The 23,637-nt window shown below is 37.9% G+C and overlaps 1 protein-coding gene across 6 annotated transcripts in view; it reads right to left on the bottom strand.

The window, feature by feature from the left end:
- Positions 1 to 2,072: 2,072 nt before the first annotated feature.
- The window catches only part of INPP4A (inositol polyphosphate-4-phosphatase type I A), a 146,699-nt gene continuing 125,134 nt past the window's right edge, over positions 2,073 to 23,637 (bottom strand). For 5 of the 6 annotated variants that reach the window (XM_081326593.1, XM_081326594.1, XM_081326596.1 and 2 more), the window contains 7 exons: positions 22,709 to 22,832; positions 19,201 to 19,327; positions 18,108 to 18,248; positions 16,906 to 17,003; positions 14,977 to 15,089; positions 12,249 to 12,403; positions 2,073 to 6,390 (listed from right to left, as the gene is read on the bottom strand). In XM_081326593.1, the coding sequence (XP_081182719.1) occupies positions 6,258 to 6,390; positions 12,249 to 12,403; positions 14,977 to 15,089; positions 16,906 to 17,003; positions 18,108 to 18,248; positions 19,201 to 19,327; positions 22,709 to 22,832 (891 nt within the window). In that variant the 3' untranslated portion in view covers positions 2,073 to 6,257. Of the gene's footprint in view, positions 6,391 to 10,027; positions 10,385 to 12,248; positions 12,404 to 14,976; positions 15,090 to 16,905; positions 17,004 to 18,107; positions 18,249 to 19,200; positions 19,328 to 22,708; positions 22,833 to 23,637 lie in introns of those variants that run through there. The other variant, XM_081326595.1, reaches the window with a different exon arrangement.

Raw genomic sequence — 23,637 nt, forward strand, 5'->3', positions numbered from 1 at the left:
GAGCATTTTAAAAATGTCTTTATTTTAAATAAACAAAGAGCTACTAATCAGGAATCTAATTCATCCTTTGCAACTACATTAGCAGATTTTTTTAAAAAAAAGTTGTACTGTGATCCAGTAATTTTAAATTGCATGCCATCTATTCTGCTAACCATACTGTAATATATTCCTGTCCTCTATCTCACCAAGATCCTTTTTTTTTATAAAAACTACTTTTTCCTTATAAAATTTTTTTTTGCAGTTTCCAATATGAGTCCTTCTCCAGGACCAAAGTTTTCATGAGGATGGGCTCCAGCACGAGTCCAAAAGCTCAAGACTAAATCTCTGGTCCTGGTAACTGACTCAGATTGGATCCTGCAGCATTATCCTGGGACATGTACTGTATATTCGCCTTCATTTGTGAAAAATATTTTTATCCTTACCTGCTGAGCTCTCAGGTTCTCTCAGTCCGAATGCTTGCTACTTTTCAACGATGTGGAATTTGATCAGATCTTGTTAATATTTACCCAGTGTATTGTTAGAATATTAATAAAGTGTTGAATAAAAGAAACTGGAAAAGGAGCAATTTAAATCAATATTCTTAGAGCCAAAATTATGTGGGAGATAATGGAATTGAATTTCCCAGCTTTATATTTTACTGAAATGCAATAAAAACCACCACTGAAAAATCAATGAAAACAATTTTCATCGTTCTCATTTTTACAACTAAAACACAGACTGTATTACTTACATTTTGTCATAGGTAAGATTAAAGGGATTAACCTCTATAATATTGAAGTAAGTGGTTATCTTTGCAGTAAGGCTTAGTTTAAAACTTTTAATATCTTTATAACCCTAGGGGAAAAAGCACTTTTTCCCAATTACTTTGTTGAATATATCAATCTATCCATAGAAGTGAGCAAATTAATAAAAGTATGGAGACTGATTAATGATTTCTTTGTTCATAGTCATACAGTCTTCCTTATATTGGAGTTCCCTATATTGAAGATTAGATTGTGAGCAGAAGGATTATTTCTTTGTTCCCTAAACTACTGATAGCTGTACATAAATAATAAAACATTATAAGAGGAAGAACAGGTGTGGTTGTGATTTTTGCCTATCTTTGGCTCTCCTTGAATAGCAAGCCATCAAGCAGTACTATAAACAGTACTATAAAGCATGCTGAAAGTCCCTCAAACACAACTTATCACTACACATGAGGTTAGGTGGAACAGAATAAGATGGGAATGAGGGTGTTTTCAAAAACCATGTTCAAAACTCATTATTAAGTTGTTGTCTTCTTCCGTCATTTCTTTAGAAAGTCAGTAGCCCTTAACATGGTGAACTTTTTTCCTCTGTCGTCACAACCACCTTAGGAAGTAGATTCGGTTAAGAATAATTAGCCCAATGTCAGTGAGTTTCCAAGGCTGTGGACGGATGAGAATCTGGTTTTGCCCTAGTCCAAGCTTGACCATATATCATATTGGCTCTTCCTGGCTTAGAACCAGTTCTTTGACTCTACAGAGTCTAATTCTTGCACCTGAAGTCTATTTCTAGTATCTGCAATTGAATACTGGCATATTAGTGATATTTATATCTTTTGAAGATTGCCATTAGCTTTCTGTTGGGTCTCATTTTCTACTACTGAATTCATGATTCATTAATGTTTGATTTCATTTTGATTTATTTTTTATTGGAAACTACCAGTTTATATAAATAACACAAACAAATTCATCAATTTATTTTCATTGTAAAGTATCCAGTGATTTGAATTAAACTGTAAAGAAAAATTGCAGCTCTTCTTGCTTATTGATAAGGGCATAGAAGTACTACTACATGGTAATATGTTTTTTAGAAAATATCAAAACATAAATACAGTTTTAGGAAGAAATAATGAAACATCTTCCAAGATGTAGAGAAAGATAATCTTTCAGAGACTATACATGTTTATGCCAAAATAAATGTGACTTTTTTTTCTAAAATAGATCAGCGCTACCATGAGAATTTATTGGTATGAAAACTTTAAAAACTACAAATATAGGGCTTATACCTGTGACCATATTGTTTTTTTTAAAAAAAACAGTCATCTCAGCATGCTTGTCAGTTCTTTATTTTTTTTATCCCTAAAGACTAGCACATTTACAGCATACATGAACTTGATGAATTAAGACTATACAAAACAGTAACCATATGTTTATGGTATGCTAATACTTCTTCAAACAAATAAATAAAATAAAAGTTCAATGCAGAAAGTTTTAGCAAATACAACTATGCTGGGACAAAACTATGTGTTCTATTTTACAACAGCTATACATACTGTATATAAATGAAAAACTCAAAGGCAGCTGTGCTGTGGCTGCTTTTACCGAACATGTACAGAATAAGCTGGGCAGTAACTGTATATATATATATCCTTTTAAAGTTTCATCTAATAATTGTACTCAAAAAGGTTAGTGTGAGGTTCATATAATAATAATAATCCCTAATAATGGATTTTCTATGGCAACAAAACAAATATTTTAGAAAAGTCTGCTCATTTAATGTTTTCTATATGGATATAAGCTTTCTTCAGTTTCTGTGTTTTTATTGAGCTACATTTATTCTCCTTTAGGGAAATCTATGCAAAAGAAATGAAACCAGAATTTTGCATTTCAAGTGATACAGCATTGTACTGGAGTCCTGTTCTCAGAAAGGGTGGAAGAGAAAAAATTATTCATTCAAAGAATTTGGAATTGCTTTAAAAGGTAGTACAATGTTAGCTTTTCAGTATAGTATATAAATAGTCAGTAAGGTAAGGTAAAGGTGAAGGTTCCCCTGCACATGCATGCTAGTCGTTTTCGACTCTAGGGGCCGGTGCTCATCTCCATTTCAAAGCCGAAGAGCCAGCGCTTGTCCAAGGACGTCTCCGTGGTCATGTGGCCGGCATGACTAGACGCCAAAGGCGCACGGAACGCTGTTACCTTCCCACCGTAGTGGTCCCTATTTTTCTACTTGCATTTTTACGTGCTTTTGAACTGCTAGGTTAGCAGAAGCTGGGACGAGTAACAGGCACTCACTCTGCTATGTGGCACTCGGGATTCGACCCGCCAAACTGCCAACCTTCTGATCGACAAGCTCAGCGTCCTAACCCACTGAGCCACCGCGTCCCTTAAATAGTCAGTACAGTACTATAAATCCGAATATAAAATAAAGATCTAACCTAACTTAGAATGGGAATAGCGAAATATCTGACCTAAACGTTTATCCCACTTGGATTAAAACTTCAGCATTTCACAGTGCTGACAGTTCTAATTTAAAGTTCCCTTTTCTGAAAAACATATAGATTCCTAATGCATATGAACTTCATGTTTACACCAATGAAAATATGTTCACACTAATGAAAATAACAGCGAAACAGAATTTCCTTTTCCCATTACAAATTGGGGAAAAAACCTCATTGCTTTCAGGAGATGACTAATGAAGGAGAATAATACATTGCTAGCAGCAATCACTGTAATTAATTTTATCTTCTTTTGCTGGCAACAAGTTTTAATGTCAATTTAAATTAAAACAATTGTGGGGTGGAGATAGAGTGAACAGAGAAGAAACATTAAACAAGCTAGTATATATCAAAATGAGTTTCTCTGTCACATTTGAAGTTTTCCTGAAAATATAAATTTAACCAATTTTCCAGAATTCTGCCATTCAATATATTACGCAACACTAAAAGCGGTGAAAAAATAATAATAAAATATAATTCAGCAGAATCCTGTCCCTGGCTGAAGCATCATCCTGGGAAGAAGAGGGCCAAGGAGATTCCTCCTGGCCCTAGGAAGAATAGCGAGATGGCATCAGCCCTCCCCACCATCCTTGGCCCTTGTGCAGCTGCTGCCTCTGGAGAAAGAGGAAGGAATGCCAGATGTTTACAGCTGCAGAGATGCCTTTAGCTACCTTGAGACTGGAAATCAGAATTGTTCTGGGCCAGCAGAGCTCAGGAAGGGAATATTCTCTATGCAAGGTTCTGTCCAAGAATAGTTTGGAGGGGAACAACTTTTCATGGCAGCCTGATTTGTATTTTGTTTTAAACCGTTTTGCAGCTAACTTTCTAGATCAAGGAAAGCTTACTTGCAGATCTCAACTCTTGTTGACTTCACTGCCTTGCCCTTTTAATCTTAGCTTAGGCATTCTATCAGCAATAAATATGACTATTCCTTTGCCTGTTGGGTTTAAGGCTTGAAAACGGCATTTTCCTAATTTGGTAACTTGAAGATGTGTGGATTTCAACTGCCAGAATTCCCCGGTCAGCTGTCTGGGGAATTCTGGGAATTTAAGTCCACACATCTTCAAGTTACCAAGTTTGAGAAACACAGCATGATCAGTTAATTTCCTGCACTCTGAAGGTTCCAGACTGTTTAGTACATGTAACAATTAAACTATTAAATTACTAAAAAGCAATGCTAAAACAAATTTCTTGGGTCTGAAAAGAACATTCATACCTTCAATAAATATAAAGTGCAAAAAAAGGCAGAATAAAGTAAAATATTTGAATGGCAAATGCATACCAGACCCGCAAACTAATTGAGCCATTTCCCCCTTTCCATTAAATGGCTAGTAATGGTCATGTAAGTAAATCCCTCAAGTATCAGGGGGAGTTAAACATGCTGGGGTTAGAATAAAAAGTTGGAAGGATTTTTCAACCTGCCCACAGCTTCCAAAATCCATCTAAACGCTACTACTGAACCGTAGCTTTTTAGGTGATAAAACATTTACACCCATAAAAACATACATAGTGACTTATTAATCAAAGTTGTTATATATTAATAGACATTTGAGGAATATGCTACTCTTCCGTAAGTATGAGTAAAGCAACTACAGTATATGTACTGGTACTACTACATTTTTCAAATGGTAGTTCATCTTGCTATTAAAATATGAATTTGTTACAGGAATAATGAACAAAAGGAATAAGTTACAGTTCAGTAATGCCAGAAGGATGTTCATGGAAATTTGGCTTCTGTTACACATCATTTCCTAAGCAAGCAATCATTCTGTTAAATAATGTAAGTAATTATTCCCCTTCTCCATCAATTCATTAACCTGAATTCAAACTGTGATGTTCTGGAACAAACTGTAGATACTGAGTTTCAAATTTAGTAGTGGGTGCTGGAAACATTTTATATAAAACAATATTCAAAGTAGGAATTTCAACAGAAAAATGAGGAACACTGATTTCTGTAAATTAAAGTGCACCTATATTCTGGATAGGATCTAGCAAGCAAGCATCTTAGGAACTTAGAAGTCATAAATTCATAGGACAGTTTTTCTATACAAATAAGTTTGCCTAAAATCATTCTTGTCATTAAGAAAAAGGGACTCAGAAGATCTGATCTGTACATGCTGGTTTGCACAGCATATCACTGTGGAATCAGCTGACCCGCACACAAAGTAGGGTAAAGTGACAGTGATTAAAATAATTATGATGTGGAAGACAGTTCAGCCCAGTGAAGTTATTCAAACTGCAGGTAGAAATCCATTTGACTCTCTGTTTTGTAAATAGGAACGGATACCTTATCTTCTACCTGGATTCATTGTTTAGGGATAAGTCATAGTTTACTAGATGCAGGCAGTATTTTCTTATGCTCAACTATCATTTCCTTATATTTTAAAAGGGGTTTTAGGTGTTGGAATGCAATAGATTTCTTCCTTAACTGAAATTATCACCTTTCAGTCCAGTGTCTAAACCAAGTCAAATAAGGTTATGTGTCAGTTCCTGGCTTCTATACAACTCTTTTATATAATAGTGTTCTAATAAATTTAAATTCACGACTTTTAATGCACTGCTCCATTTTTAAAGCTGAGCCTTTTCTTCTACTTGTAATACCTGTTGTATTTGTTAAAACTCTTCACTTCCAATTTATTTACTATTTACAACACTGAGGTTTTAAAAAGTATTATGAAAGTTTTAAATAAAATCAGTATAAAAATGAGGGAAACAGCTGCCTAATTCATAAAATCCTCCACAGTCCAGGAATTATCTTTCCTATTTAGGCAAGAGATTAATTAACTAATATATGCAGACATCTTACATTGGGCAATCATTACTTTAGTTTCATGTTATAATTCTTCAGCATGTAATTGTTTTTTTCCTATGGAATCCAGTTTAACAAAATGACATGTTCAGTATTCCCTAGTGAAACATACAAAAACATTTTTTCTGACATTGTCATCAAAGTTCATATACTAAAGTTAAGTGTATTCACATATTTTAACGGAACAACTAATTACAAGACACCATAATCTTATGAGTCAACTTTTCCGTAAGTTCCTTCAGGAGGCCTGTAATACTTGGGGAAAGCCTTCAGCTGCAAGGAATTAAATGCATATTTGCGACATCCAACATTCTTCATTGTATTTTCTCTTCGACAGCCCTCGCTGAGGAAAAAGACAAGCACAGAAAAGGAAAAAATGACAGCAGTAAAACAAAAACAAAATTACCAGTATTTTAATTAAAATGAAAGGAGTTAGCTATTTTATTTCAATAAAATATTTGAATCTGTAATTAAGTAATGGACCATTGATGGTGTACACAAAAGAAAATGTGCCTCATTGACGCTTAATAGCTACACTTGCAAATCTAAACAAGCAGCAATGCATTTTTGGGAGGGGGAGGAAAAGTAGGTTTAGAGTAGGCAAATCTGCCAGCTCATTATCTGAATCACAGGGAAAATACTGGCAGTATAACATCACTTCTGGAAGATATTGGCATAGGAGAAGAAATGCTACTGCAAGAGTTTTATCGCAGCATTTTCAATTTGGCTCTGAAATCTATTGCACACTTTCATTCAGCAAGACTGAACTCTATTGCAAAGGCCATTGTTATCAGATATACATACATATACATAATTACATAAGGAATTTGAATTCCCAAAATATACTTTCCAAGTTTCCTTCTTTGGTTTCTCTAAACAGAAGTTGACAAAGGAAAATGAAAGCTGCAGAAGCAGAAGACAAAAGTATACAAACATGACAGATATAATTTATTTGTAAGTTGAAAACTAAAGAGAGCAACACTCAACATGCTCTGAGTATTAACTACAACAGTTTTGTTTCCAAGATGAACTGGGTTGTCAATTTATAATAGTTCAGTCAAGTTATCAGTAGAGTGAAAATCCTAGTCAAATAAGACTTTAAAATATTGTATTGAATTCCTGGGTATGTTCGGCTGACATTTATTATACAAATATAAATAAAAGATTTTATTTGCATTATCTTTTATGGATCACACTTATATTCTTACATTGATAAGTCTAACTGGCTTCTTTATAGTTTAAATGTATGGGTTAAATGGTTGATTATTTGGTGTAGTTATTGTATGTAGTGACAACTAATTATATATTTGGTTTCAGCATCATTTCTACCACTGGACATGTTTAAAGAAAATTCTCCAGACTTATGAGAGGAAATAAATGAAATAAAGATTCATGCATTTTTGGATTTAATAACTTGCGATGTGTTTGCATGTATGTATGTATGTGTATATGTATATATACACACATACACTTACACATACATACATACCCCTATAGATACAGTCATATACAATTTTAACTCTAAAGCCCTCCAGCATATTTAATGCCACAAAATAAGGCAGGACAGCTGAATTTTTCAAACCAGCTCTCCAAATGTATTGTCCCATTTGTTGAAAATAATTTGTGCACTTCAGTAAGAATGACATTCCCTACATAGAAAATTCTTATTTGGATGTTGTCCTCAATGAGCTGGCTATTTATCAACCCAACTTTACTTCCTCAAACACAAGACTGTATTTATGTGTTAAACTTTATTTTCTTGGGAAAATAGGTGCGATTAAGGGCTACTTATTTTCATTTGCGAGGCCACACAGATGCATGCAGTAGCCAAATCCTAGGTTTGGACTAAGTGATCTTGTTGGATAAGCAAAGGAAATGGTGGTATGGAAATGGTGGTATGATGTGAACATGCCATAGCGCAGGGGTTCCCAACTGGGAGTGCTCGCACCCCCTGGGGGTGGCGAGATGATATTCCAGGGGGTGCGAAAACTTGGGTTTTCAAAATTATAGTGTATACGCATAATTTGTTACCATTATTTCAAACTTTTGTAAGGGATGTGAGAATATATCGGAAGCGTTCTAGGGGTGTGGGGTATAGAAAAGGTTGGGAGCTGCTGCCATAGCATGCTTAGATTTGGCATAAAATGATCTATTGCTAATAAATTTGTCATAGGACTTGATAGTAGTTAAAATAAATTGTGGTTCAATTTACAAATTGAACATTATTGCATGACATCTACAGGAAGTTTCTCATACTTTCATTATCTACCTCGCTACTGGCGAGTGAAACAATCATGCAGTATAATAGAGCCCTATACCTTTCAATGCAATGGAATCATATACCTGCCAGGAAAGCAGCTACAGTGCTACTCTGTCTCAAATCAATCCAATCCAATCCAATCAAGAACACATTTACAACTTATCTTTGCAATATAATTTGGATGTGATGCAACAGATCTGATAAACAGGATATAGCACAATGAAATATTAAAGCATTTTATTTATAAGTCTTTTTAATACCCAAGAGTTACCTGTATATCTAAATCAGGGGTCTTCAAACTTGGTCCTTTTATGGCTTGTGGACCTCAATTCCCAGAATTCCTTAGCCAGGCATGCTGGCTGAGGAATTCTGGGAGTTGAAGTTCACAAGTCATAAAAGGGCCAAGTTTGAAGACCCCTGATCTAAATGCTCCCAAAACATACACTGATGTTTCTTATAAATGCTATCTGGTTGGGAATATAAGCATCTTTGTTTTAGGTGAATAAATATTATAATGATAGAAACTAATATAATTCTATTATAAATTGGATTCAGAATATCAGTAAAATACATTTGCATCTTTCATATGCCTTAAGATTTAAAATTTAACATTAACCTAAAATAGCTATTAGTGCATTTTATGGTAATATTTAATGTAAATATTAACATGTGACAGCATTGTATCACACAGATTATAAAAATACTTTCCCAATGATTTGAATGGAATTAGATGATTGTTAAGCTTACTCTTTCTATATATTCTTTCTTTTTTGATGCAGTAAGAAAGTAAGTATAAATATACTGACTCTGTATTGTCCGCAGCATACTGCTTTCAAGTTAATTTTTAAAGGGCATCATCTGTTGCTACAGTTTTAACTTATGAGAAAACCAACTCCATGGTTTTAAGTATTTATGACTGTAACACTGTAGAAGTGATGCTTGCAAATCAAAGTAGAAAGATGCCTTAAACAGATGTGTAAATAAATATGTTACAAAGCCCCCCCCCCTTTTTCCCTTACCACTTAAAATATGAAAAGCAAGACTGACACTTTTTTAGGATATATAAAACATTAGAATTTTTTTTTAAACATAGTTTCTTTTTCTGAATAACAAGAAACATGTGAAACAAAGCTGTATGTAGTTATAAAGAAATGGAGGGGAGGTGGATTTGAATGCCTAACAGAGATGATTACAGAAACTAAACTTTAGATTGATCAAATTACTGAGGTAACAGGCAGCTGTTGGACTTACATTACAAGCACTGGAAGCTCAATGACAGTGTAAACAATACAATTCCTTTTCATAAAAGAATCAGATGTGTATTTTACAAGTTCAGTACAATAGAAACAAAATTGTAAGGCATACTAATCATTATTCTTGGCAACAATGCTATGAGACGTTTTTTGACAAATTGGTACGAGATGGCAATATATATTCTGGCACTTTACTGGATTTTTGCTCGGTTTGTTTTACTTCATTTGCAACGTAATTTAGCCACCAAGTATGCAATGCTCAGAAACAGCCACACAATCAGTAAATTGGGGCTTAGAGCTAATAAAGGAATAGAGTAAAGAAGACTGGGATCTAGCCTGAAATCCCGGATGGGCACCAGGCCACACAAGTTCTTCTGGATGACTACCTCCCGTGTTCCAATACTGTGAAAAGGAAGAGATTTGGGGAGAAAAGAAAAAAAAACAGAAAAAAACACAGACATGCAATATATGTATCAAAAGATAAAAAGAGAATCAAGATGACAAAATAAAAAAGAATAAAATGGGTTGAGGAAGAGGGAAGAAAATAAACTTTGAAGAATTCACAACATAAAGTAGAATGTGTGAGGATAAAGAATAAGGAAATATGCCAATTTTTCAAAATAATAATAAAAGGCACAATTACAGAATAAAGGAGAGAGAAAGAGAATAAAAGAGAGAAAATAAGAAAGAATACTGTAATCTACTGAAAATAAATACATGTATGTCAAACTAGAATGGTTTTCCATGTTCATTTTTCTCATTTGGCTAAGCGATGTTCCATGCGGCTGTGCCATGCTTTCCACATGCTGCAAAGAAAGGGAACTCTGAAAAGCAAACCGAACATGAATAACCATTGTGGTATTTGACCCTTTCAAGAATTCTTCAATGCCAGGTATATTGAATTAATTCAACTATTAATGTAGAGAACCTCTTCCCCCTGAAGTAGAAAGGTAAGTTGTTTCTTAAAATGTATAGCTTTACCTCAATGGCTTAAGAACTATCATAAACCAGATAGATGTCCTATTTCCCAGCCTAAAATATACTTTAAGAATGGGTGGAGAGCTTACAAGTTTAAAAAAGTAAATCTATCCTCTACTCTGAACCCTGATTCTGACTTTATTCACTTTGTTATTTGAAGTTTTCAGAAATAAAGATGTGTATCAAAAGGCAGGGGAAAAATTGAAGAATTAGGTCTGTAGAGAAATATCTTAGGCAAGATGAATTACATGAGACATTTATTTTGAGGTTTTCAATGAATGTTTTAGAAAATTAGCATCTGTTTAAATAACAATTTAGTAAAAGATGTTAAATTAACATCCTACAGAAGAAATATTGACTGCTAAACAGCTTCTTTCAGATTCAGATCAACACAAGAGTATTCCCTTGCTTCAATTTTAATTTTTTTTATTATCAATGAAATGTCTGTATTGCCAGAAAAAAATGTTTTATTGAAAAATAATGCCAAAATGTAGAACTCCTACTATTAGGTCTACCGTGTGGTCCGCCTCAATTCTATGAAGTTTTATTTCCTAAATTCTCAAAGCACAACAACACAATACATTTTTCTCAGGATGATATGAGTTAAATGTTTGTTGAATGCAACGGGTCCTTGATGTGATCCATATTAGATCACTGTATTAAAATGTAGTGAATGTTATCAGAGGAATAATTAATGAAATGGTAAGAATTAACTTGAAAATAATTTCTCTTATATTAGACATACTATATTCTTATATTGCTGGCTCAATGTGAAACAATGGCAACTGCATTTTGTGGAATTATGTAGTTGCTAGATAGAATTCATGGAATTAGAAAACATTTACTAAAGTAAGATGACATTGCAAGTAGGTTTTAAAAATAATAAACCATTGAAGGTTTAGAAAGGATCAAATAGCAAAAACATATAGAAAGGATAAGAGAATTGAATGTTTGTGAGAACTTGTGAGAAGACACACAGAACATTTACATTCAGCAAAAGTGAATGTTGAAAGCAGAACTCTATACTCATGTTAAACTACAATTAAACAGTAAATCTGGATTTCTTATCCTTTCTTGCTTCATAAAACTGGAGCTTTTCAGCAGTGCTTGAAACAATGTATTGGGTTTTTATTTAAATCTGAAACTGAAATCTGTGAACATGTCAGCTACTTCAGAAAGCAGATTAAACTGATATGACCACGGTGTGTGCCAGCAGGTTGTGATGGAGTTGTTTGCTGTACCATGAAACATTCATAATGGAAATTCACTGAAGGGGCAAACTATTGTCTGAGGAGTAAGCATAGGAAACCAATGCAATCTGCAGATGTTTCTCCTTAATTCAGTTGACACTTCTGCATTTTCACTTCTAAGGAAAATAGAAGCCTTGACAATGTTAGTTATGAAGCTTTCATAGCAGTAAAGCAGAAAGATCTACATGCTTAGCAATTTCTTTATATCTCCATTCCAAGGAGACGATTTAAATGATTCCAAAATCTGGATCTCAGAATTTATTTATTTATTTAGCGTATGGCTGGTCACACACAGAATTAAAAGCACTTCATATTTACATGAAGTGGATCTCAGGAGCTCAGCATTGTCAGTTATATTTGTAAAGAAAAAGCTGAATCGTATAGTATTCAATAATCATCTGCAGTTTACAGGGCTCCAGGATTAGAAACAAGTAAGCCCAAGCAATCTAGGTCTTCTTACCTCCTCATGCACTCCAGGGCTTGAGTGAAGACCTGTGGGGCCATTCCATGTTCATGCTGCAGTATGAGACATTGCTCCAGGGTCACCGACATGGCAGTCCTATCCTTGGCACTTTTACAGCTTGTAAACCGAACACCATTTAGTCTGCGGCAAACCTGGAAAAAAATGCTTGATATTAGTTCCACTGTAATGCAGGACAAAAAAAATATACAGAATTACTCTAGAATTACTAGGAGAATCTCATTTCTAACACTGGGATGAGATTAGAATTCAAGAAATGTAGAATTTATAGTCAGTCTTGAATTATTTAGGAATGATTATGTCCATCAAGTTGTTTTTGACTCCTAGCAACCACATCTTTTCCGTGATGAACTATCTCTAGCCTATTCTTTCAAATCTCCCAATAGTGCACTCTTCATTTCTATAACTAAGTCCATCTACCTATATTCATTCATACATACATTCATATATTCATACTTTCTATTTCTGGAGGGAGAACTTTCCAGATGACATATGTTATAGCAGAAAAGGCATGCCTCCTAGTCCCTGCCAGCTGATATATCTAGGCTGATGGGACCTGTATCATGCCTTGCTGCTGGTTGCCCTGTTCTTCTCTTTGCTTGCATCTTTCCCAGCATTAGAGCCTCTTCCAGAAAGCTGGGTCTTCATAGAAGGTGTTTGAAGTAGAGAATTTGAGCAAGGTCATTTATGTCTCAAGTGAGAATGAGATGATTTGTTCAGTAACCCATTGATTTGTTTTCTTGGCTGCCCACAGCATTATCAGGAATCTTCTCCAAAATCAAAGTTTAAGGGTAGCAATATTCTACCTATGTTACTTGTTTAAATCCCAACTTTTGCTTTCACAGGGTGACACAGGGAATACCATGGCTTGTATGACTCTGATCGTTGTAGATATAGACATATCATGGCATTTGAATATATTTTTAAGCCTTTCAAGACTGCTCTACCAAATCCTAGTCTGTGGCAGATTTCATATCTGCAAAAGCTATTTATCGCTTCAATATCTTCTTCTTCTCCTTCCTCCTCTTCCTTCTTCCTCCTTTTTTATCTATTCTCAATAGTTTAGTTAGATACAGATATGCTCTACAGATATTGGAGGACAATTTTCAATAATGTCATATTTATTGCAGCCACTAAACAAAAAAACCGCATCTGTAGAGCCCAGATTGCCTAGTTCAGCCATGGAATATAGGTTTTCAAATGTCGAAATCTACAGAGTGGTGGGTATGCGCTATGATGCATGCACCATCCTTTTTCTATATGCATCTATGTCACACCCAGCTTCTTGTAAATTTTTAACTCCCTTCTGAACCTCACTGGTCAAGCTATAGTATAGCAATTCTCAGTGCCCATCATTGCAATTTCTATGCAGAACAAGGCAACTGGTAACAGCAGTATAGAAAATGGGCAGGCTTCTTCTAGGACAGCCAAGCTGGCAACAGTGTCAATAGTTTAACAGCATTTTCTTTTTAAATTAGGGGCTGCCAATGAAATACTTCTAACAATTCTTGATGGTATCTACAAAAACTACACTATTACAATATAGTATATGTAGAGATATATGGAGAGCCAGTTTGGTTTAGTGGTTAAGGGAGAAGACTGTGAGTTCTAGTTCCGCCATAGCCATGAAAGCCAACTAGGTGACTTTGGGCCAGTCACTCTCTCTCTCTCAGCCCAACCCACCTCATGGGACTGCTGTTGTGGGTGAAATAGAAGGAGGAAGGTGTGTTAGATATGTTCCCACCTTGAGTTATTTAAAAATAATAAAAGTTGAATATAAATAATCAAATAAATAAATGCATTTTTAACATAAAAATTAACAAGGTAGAAAAGGCCTGGCTTCTGGGATTCTTCCCACTCCTTTATGAACAGTTACCATTGGAGCTTTTGCCTTCATTTCTGTGTAATAAAGTAATGGGTTACATCTGCATATGTATGCATGAGTCTGCCCTATTCCCCAAAGGTTGTGCATATGCATTTCGTATATACACGAGTGTCTAAACATGTTTCTACTTTTCCTATACTTCTTAGCTTGTGTTGTGGTTTGTGTATATGTAATTTGTGTATATGTAGGCAATGCAAAGTACAGAGCAAGCTGCATAAATTCCACAGTGGGTCATATGACCAGGAGGGAGGGTCTCAGATGAAGCTGTCATCAGCATTCCAAGGCTTTGCCCAACTGAGTTTCCCATTGGGACAGACTGGGGTAATTTTTTCTGCAGGCCCCAACCTTATCTAGTCTATTTTAGACTTAATCTGTTTTTTACTGGCTTCTTCTTCACATCAAATTTAGTCCTGTTCTATTTCCTTTTCAGATAACTCATATATAATCCTGAAGCCCTTTAAATAATCTCCAGAATTCTGATGAGTTGGAAATATTAAAAATGGTCAAAATCTTACAAGATTGTAGCGATTTTTAATTTGATTCTATTTTCTGACGCCCAAACTGAATTTATGTAACAGTACCCAGAACCTAAAATTTTGCTAATCCTGGAAGGAATCATGCCATGATAGAACCAAATTTCAACATTTATTCATTTTTCTGCCTATCTGGTTACTATAATGCTCTGCATCTTTTTGGTCAAGAAAACAACATGGCACAATGGCAGAGAACATGCAGGTATCTGCAGCTTTCTGCACTGCTGCTTATTCTGAAGACGTAACATTATCATGGGAGATAAGTGACAACATACTAAGTTAATTCTACCTCAGCAGCTTGCCAAAGAATATCAACATTCTTATTTTTTCTTGCATGTACATTCTGTCCAAGGAACCTCAACAGTTCAGGCAGGCACGTTTGACTCCGAGATCGAGGTAGACCTGAAGAAAAAAAATAAACACAACTTAACAAATGCCCAAGAGCATTTTCTTTTCTATACTATCAATCTGCACATATTACCTGGGAATGGATAGGTTAAGGTTAGCAACAGATAGCTATTGTCTTGGCTGCATCTCTCCTATCCAAGCTTCAGTTGACAGCCTGACATTAACAATTGAGGGGGGGGGGTATGAATTGATTGGAAAGATTGGAATATAAAGAGGAAGAAGAGGGGAGAATGGAAGCCCAGCTCAGCTTTGTGAGAAGCTTCAGCCAGCCAAAGTATGCAGAGCTGGGAACTGAGAACCTGTTTCCTAAACAATATGCAAGCACCTAACTGGACATTTACAGATATAGTAAGTGGGGGATGGCTGGGGGTGGGGGTGGGGGAGGAAAATTTACTTTGTATTGTTTCCCTAGGAAAACCTCAGATTTAGCTTTTTCTGCTTCTATAATCACTTAAGCTTCAGTAAAGTATACTCTTGGCAAAAACAAATGGCCAGGAGCCTTTCTTTGCCAAATGACTGAGTGTGATGCTTGAGTTATGTTTTTAGCAAAACCATAGAAATTTAGTAGAACTTAGGAAATCTGAACTAGAATACATAAAATCTATGGATCATACAATATTCTCTACTTAGGAATCCAGAAGCGATTCTTACACGCCACATCAACTGATATGTTGCATCTGATACGGTGAGCTGCATGAAAATTGATGTTTTTAATAAAATGTGTAGTTGGAAAAAATACTACTAGATTCCTTCAGATTTCTAGGGACCTTCTATGAGGGTCATGAGCACTATTTTATAATGGTTGCATTCTTTTTTGAGGGAGCAGATAGGAAAAAGTGTTTTGGTAAAAAATAAGCAGCAATAGTGAAAGGGAAGTCTTGTATTCGAAACTGTAAGTTCCTTGCTAAAATCAGAATGAATATCCCTTTTCTTATCCACAACTGTGCATAGAATTGTGATGTCACCACCATTGCAGGAAGCAGATTGCCAGCTATTTAAACAAAAACTAGAGTTATACGTCTTATTTTAGTAAGTAGAAAGACTTGAAAAAGATGTTCAAATGCTATGACTGTCAAAGTGACCTACAAAAATCAGAATCATGCAGGCCATGGTATTCTCCATAAAAATGAAAGTTGGACTATGAAAAAGTAGAATAAGAAGAAGTTGATGCTTTTAAAATTTGGTGTTGTTGACGATTCCTGAGAATATCATGGGCAGCCAAGAAATCAAACTAACAGATCATTGGAAAAAATCAACCCTAGGTTCTCACTCAAGGCATACTTAACTAGGCTCAAATTATCCTACACTAGATATTTTGAGAAGAATTAGAGCTTTCTGAAGAAGGCTCTAACACTGGGAAAGGTGAAGGAAAGAGACAATAATGACCATCAGCAGTTAGGTAGACACCATTGCTGTGGCAATAAGTGCAGCACTGGACAAACTAAAAGACCAGGTTAGGAAAATAGATTGTGATGGAAAATATCTATGTGGTCACTAAGCAATGAGCTGATGATGCATATCAATCAATCAACTTCAACTGGAATTGTATTTTGGGTACTCTTGGCATCTACATGTCTATGGCCACACAAACACTTCAATATCAGGGTGTAAGGACTGTCCCATGGGAAGTTAATACTGTTCCCTTTTACCAAACCCAACTGAAAACATTAACTGAGATTAAAGAAACCTCAATGTATTCAAGAGCTATAAGCTACGGATTTTTCATTGTTTTGTTAGATTCATCATATAAAAGCAGATCTTTGCTTGATTTAAATTGTGTCAAATACAAACATCTGTAATTCACACTTACAGTCTTCAGGCAAAACTTCTTTGAACTGCTCAAAGTAGGAATTCAACCGTACTAAGCTTTCCATGTTAATAATTTCCTGCAAGGAGGTATCGCCAAACCTTTAAAAATTTAAAGGGCCATATTAAAAGAGCTTCCAAAAAAAGATGGGAGAACATCTGCAAGCTTTCAATTTTTATTTTTTATTTCATTTATTAATATTTTAACACTTGCCTTAAACAGAAAACAGACAAGCTAACTCATTTATAGAAGTTTTAAAATAGGTTTTAAAAATTATTGTGATACTAATTTTTAATTACTCTATGTTTAGTTATTCTATAGTTTTATGAGAACTTTGCCCTAAAATCCAGTAGTAAAAGTATTTAAGGAGATTAATCAATTTCAAATGCCATAGGCATAGACTCTGCAGGCTTATCAAGAAAAACTTGATTTCTAGTAATAATATAAAGGAACAGGTACTCCATTTAATAGTTTGTTTACTGTTTCCTTAACATAAGGAGCTCAAAATACAGATTCTGATATGATCTTATTAGAGCCATCAAAGCAATACAATGGATTCTTCTATCTTAGGTTTTGCTATAGTTTCTTTGAAGTGGCAAGCACCAGGTATTAAACTCTTCAGTGTTTCTGATTCAAAGGACAAAAGGAGTCTGGACATATATGGGAACACTTTAAAGCATCTGTGACTTTCCTGGAGTTGCATGGTTGCCCTTTACAGCTAAGAAATATTCTTGGCAAAAAGACATCTTATTTGTTCTCCATAAGCATTAAATAGGCATCCATTTGTTGTTGTTCAGTCACTAAGTCATGCCCAACTCCATGCCATCCCATGGAGTACAGCGTACCAGGCCTCCCTGTCCTCCACTGTCTCTGTGCATGCCCAAATCACATATTGCCTTTTGAATTTGGACTTCTGCATGATCTACTGGATAATATTGTAAATGCCTCAAGGTATCTCATGAGGCCAAGCCTGCAACTAATTTTAAATATAATATCAGCAGACCATAAAGAGTAGAAATCGATGTAACCACTAGACATATAGCTACTGATTCCAAAAAGGGTTTCATGTCATTCAACTTCTTTCTGAGCTACCCTTTAAATAACCACTTGGAAAGTCATTCAGTATATATCTAGGAGGAGGAAACCAATTCATCTGTCTTCTGTTAAACATGGAAAATTAGAAGAGAATGTGTAGGTATATGTACTTCTCTGCTAAAGTTTGCTGTTCATTGATTCCCACGTTGAAGAGGACTGGTTGAACTCTCAGCAACATGCCACTCTGGATTTCACGGGGCAAGGCATCGAACAAGGTGCTTGGTAGTGGAATCCTCACATTAAATCCATCCCTTATTTAGACAAGACAGTTGAAGCTAATCAAGCAATAGTAATATTTTCAGAAAGCCCATTTTTAAAAAAATATTTAAGGCATACGGTATGTTGCTATGTCAGAGATTGCTAAAAGTAACTAAAATCAAGACTCTAAGCACTCTAAGCATTTCCATTCTTGGCAGTTTTCAGAAAACAATGAAATACAGTATAATAGGAGATTCTAAAGACCTGGCTTGAATGTCATTATCAGCCCAAGAGTCTTAGCTTAACAAACCATGCTGCACAAGAAAAGCACAATGATATAAACAACCTATTAATTAGCACTTTGCTCATAATGAGTGGATACATTAACTACCACAATATTATAGTTACATGTGCCCAGACAAGGTCAAATCAGGCCAACTTTAAATCTACATGAAAACTCACTTCTATTCCTCCTTTGACTATTATAACATGAATTTCCCAACTCTTTCTGCTTAGTTAGCTAGCTGGCTCAGGAATTCTGGGAGTTGAAGTCCACAAGTCATAAAGGAGCCACAGTTGCCTACCCCTGGGCTAGACTGGCTGGGAAATTCTTGGAGCTGAAGTGTAGATCTCTTAGAATTGCTGAGGTTGAGAAGCGCTGGACTACATATGTTAGTTCTAAAATTTTGTGTGAGAAAACTACATTTCCTCCTCAGGATACTGAAGACACCACATTTGTTCTCTATGTTGTATCTATTACTTCTACAAATCCTTATCTGAGAGCTTAATTCATAATTTAAAAAATGATAATGTGGCTTGTATTTTTATCTTACATAAGTAAAACAGATGGTCAATTAGCGTTTACCATGTTGCACAAGAGCAGCACATTAGTATAAACAACCTATTAACTGGCACATGTTCTAAAATGTTTCCTGTTAGGGAATACATTTCCCCAATCTTTCCCTTCCCCAACCTCCCCTCTCCATCCCCACTCCAATTTTTTACCGATTTCCTGTAATGACTGGCAGCATATCAGCAAATGCACTGGAGGTGGCCTGAGTTACTTTAAATGTTACATTTCTCAAGTCCGTTATTCCCACACTCATATCTTCTAGCATAGCCAGTTCTTCTCCTAAATGAAAAAATGAAGATAATATTAATATGATTACAAAATATACGTTTACATTTATTGCCAAGTATTATAAAATAGTCTTCTTCAAGGCAAGTTGAAGCCCCAGTGATTCTGAAAAAGTTTGTTTAGTTTTCTTGAAAACAGGAGATTTTCTTTTCAATTTCTTAGTTAACTTTTTTTCTCTGGAATGCCCTAAAACAGGAGTCCCTAACACCCAATCTGTGGATTGGCACCGGTCTGCAGCATGCTAGAAAGCGGGTCACGCAAACAAATGAAGCCCCATCCACGGGATGCAGGCAGCACACGGAACCATGCCCCCTCTGGTCCATGAAAAAACCTCTCTTCATGGAACCGGTTCCTGGTGTCCAAAAAGTTGGGGGCCACTTCCCTAAAGTGTCTCTCCAAGCACTAACCTAGTTTGAACCGCTTAACTTCTGAACCTGGATAAGGATGAGCTATGGCTGCTGCTCACACTTTAATTGCAATATAACAATCCTACAGTGTAACAGGAACTATCCATGCTTCTGGCTCCAAAATCACATCCTCATACTAATATGAACCCCGAGTTGCATCAATAGTGAGATGAGTGGCATATACATTTAATAAACAAATATGATAAAGATGTCAGTGCACTGATAGCTAACATGGAGGCATTCCTCTGCAGATCTGCACAGACTTGCAATTTATGCCAACACCATAAGCAGAAATTAAGGCACCTAGAATTGCTCTGGATAGTAAGATCAATGACATATAGCCATGGTGGCAAACCTATGGCACGCATGCCACAGGTGGCATGCAGAGCCATCTCTGTCGGGATGCGCACCATTGCCACAGAAACAGGGACGCAGGGTCAGGCTGCTCCCCTCCTCCTCTCCACACATGCGGAGTCCAGGAACAGCTGTGAGAGCTGGGCGGGATGAGGGAAACCTATAAAAGGAGCAGGTTTTGGCAGGAGAGCCTTTGGAAGCGACCAGTGGTGGGTTTCAAATCATTTAACAACCTGTGCTGTGCCTCACCTTCCCTCCGTCTTGGTCATGCTGGGCTGCTCGGGGGGGGGGGGGGGTCAGCTGGGGGGGCCAGGAGATCCTGGTTGCAGAAATGCTGGAGGTCCCAGCTGGGGTGGCAAAAGGATATGGTAGGGGACTGCAGGAGCCTCGGACTGGGGTGGGTGCAGGAGGGTGGGGGGTCATCAGGTCCTGGCTGGGGGAAGGTGAGGGGGTCTGGCTGGGGGGTGGAGAGCCAGGACACCTCCATGGAGGAAAGCTGCCCCCCCGCCGGCTGAGCCTTTCATCCACACTGCGGTGACATAGGATTGCATAGAAGGGACACCAGGCAGGGGGCTGGGAGGGTGACCAGCAGGGGGGAATCAGAGCCGCCATCTCCCTTCCGCAGTGCAACCCTATCAGCGTGGGTGCAGACAGCCCCAGGACGGCCGGAAAGGAGCTCTCACCTGGTGTGGGTCCTGTCTACACGGTGGCTCTGACGGGGGGCGGGGGCTGCTGCTGCTTCTCCTGCTGCTCTGAGCCCCTTGGCAGGGCAACCACACAGGGAAGCAGGAGGCGGGGGAGGGGCCGTTGGGTGTCTGGAATTGTCTTGGCTGCTCGCTGGCTGCAGCTGGCCCTGCCTCAGCAGCCCGACGAGGCACCGGATCTTGCACACCGGCTGCCCAGCCTCATGGGACAGCGGCGCCTGGGCAACGTGTGGGGCTAGACAGGAAGCGGTGGTGGTGATCCCTGCATCACCAGGCCCGCCTGGCACCAGATCTGAAAGTGAAGCTGTGCCGCCCATACTCACGCTGGTGGGGGAAGATGAGGTGTGGCACACACCCACCCCTCCCTGCTGTCACCCTGCATCATCCAGCACGCACATCCCGGAGGCACACATGGGACAATGTGAGGCAGCACTGGCAAAGGGTGGGTGCATGCCAGATCCTGCCTTACCCTGCCGCCACCCCCACTAGCGCGAGGATGGACAGCACACCTTCACTTCCGGATCTGCTGCCTGACACCATTGGCCCCTGCACACAGAGGCCAGCGAGCGCATGGGAGCCACAGCCTGCCGGCTGTCCTGCATCATGACGAACTGGCCACAGAGCCCCATTGGTGTGGGCGGAGACAGCCCCGGGACGGCTGGAAGCCCTTGCCCGGTTTGGGCCCCATCCTCTTGACGGCTCTGACGGGGGATGTAGCTGCTGCTGCTCTGACTGGTCAACAATGCAGGGAAGAAGGAGGAGGTGGAGGGGCAACCCATGCGTGAGATCCGCTTCCTTGTCGGGCTGCCAGAGAGCAGTTGAGGCGGCTCCAGACCCCCTGCTATCCCTCTACCTCCTCCTGCTTCCCTGCGTGGTTGGCCAGTTGGAGCAGCAGCAGCTGCCACCCCCACCAGAGCCTTCGAGCAGATGGAGCCCAGGCCAGGCAAAGGCTTCCTTCTGGCCATCCCGGGGCTGTCTCCACCCACGCCAATGGGGCTCTGTGGCCAGTTCGCCATGATGCAGGCACCATCTGCCCCCATGCGCTTGCTGGCCTCTGTGTGCAGGGGCAGATGGTGTCAGGCAGCAGCTGCCCCGGCCCCTGCCTTACCATGCCCCATGGCAATTGGCACCCCCGCCCTGCCTTGCCTCGCCTCACCCCGCAGGACGAGCCTCTGGCCCACCACCCCAGGTGCCATAGACCCCCTGGATCTCCCCCAATCCTGCCTAGCCCCCACAGGCGTCCCTCCCTACAAGCATCATAGAGGTGGCCACGCCCATCACAGCCACGCCCACCCAGTCAGCCATGCTCACCCGGCAATAAATAAGTAGGTTTTAGATTGCAGTTTGGGCACTCAGTCTCTAAAAGATTCACCATCACTGGCATATAGATTTAATAAATAAATAAATAAATTCAATTTCCAAAATAACTTGCAAGTTTGAACTGACATTTCAACTTTAATGTCTCCATTTTGCCAAGGCTTTCAGGTAGAAAGAGTTGCCGTTGTTTGAAATAACAATCCAAATAAAATTAATTTCAACATAGCAAAATATTTAGGTACACTCCAGCAGAATGTTTTACATTCTAAAAAGCAGCCAGTCTTAAAATTTGTTCATCCTGCTGAACAACCCTTCTGAAATTGCTCTTCTGTTGCTTGAGGAACTCAGCAGTACACCTCAAGTTTCTGAATTTGGACCAGGTCCATAATCATCGCATTCATCTTTGATTTTTAGTTGCATTGGATTCTGTTGACCAATTCAAAATTTAATTACTTCATGGTTTAATTCTAAGCCTACCTAGCGCCTTTTTGTACTTGAATAACAAGACCTACATTATCTGCATATACTTAATTAAATGTAACACTTTGAGGAATTAATAACTCTGCATGCTTTCCTCATGCAATGTTCTTTACCGTAAGTACTTAAAAGGCTTTCAAATTGGGCCAGCAGACCAATGGTATACAGCTGCCTCAGGAATCCATTATCGTGCAGGCAATTCCTCAGCTTGATAATGAAACCACAGATCAAGGCTGTAAGCTGCATAAAAGAATATAAAAATAAATTAATTGAAGATACTTGCCAAGATTTCTCAAACTTAGTCAGTACTAAGTGATTCCACTACAATCTGAAGACAGAACTGTAATTGTTTTTCATGCTATCAGTTTTATTGTACTTTTTGTAAATGTTCATCCATCAGTGCCTCTCGTAACTGCTGTGGGAGATTCAGAAGTGGGAGATTCAATTCACCTGTGCAACCATTTGAAACTCAGCACAAATCCCTATCCAACCTTTGCAGTTAGCATCATTTTATTAAATTATGTTTTAACGGATGACTGTTAAAAGCTTGTCCATCTAATACTTAATATTACTGAAAATTGTGACTGAATACTATCAACATTTGAACAACTTTGCCAAAATGGTAAATGAATACCAAGAAGTAATAGGGTATTTTATAGGCAGGATGTCACCATTCAGTGCTGAAGTCCTAAACTAACAGCTTCCTAAAAGGAAGATCCCCCAAGGTAAAGGCTGGGAGGAATTATTAAATTCCAGATGGCTTAGCAACCCTTTAGGTATACAATTCCCAAATGCCCATGCCACCACTTCAAGTTCTGCTTGGAAGCAGATTAGAACTCAGTGCTATTATTTTAAGATTTGTTGGGTAAGCTCTATATATTTGGTGCCAATTAATATGGCGTGTAATCATCTTGCACCAAGGTTTCAGAATAGTTTCAAAAGCAGATCAATATGTGATATCCCTACAGTGATCATATTTTTTGGGAAACAGTAAAGGAGAAATCTGAAAAGGGGGCAAATAGGAAAGAAGTTGGTAAAGATAAAA

The sequence above is a fragment of the Vipera berus genome, assembly GCF_964194415.1.
Source record: "Vipera berus genome assembly, chromosome: 4".
Lineage (NCBI taxonomy): Eukaryota > Metazoa > Chordata > Lepidosauria > Squamata > Viperidae > Vipera > Vipera berus.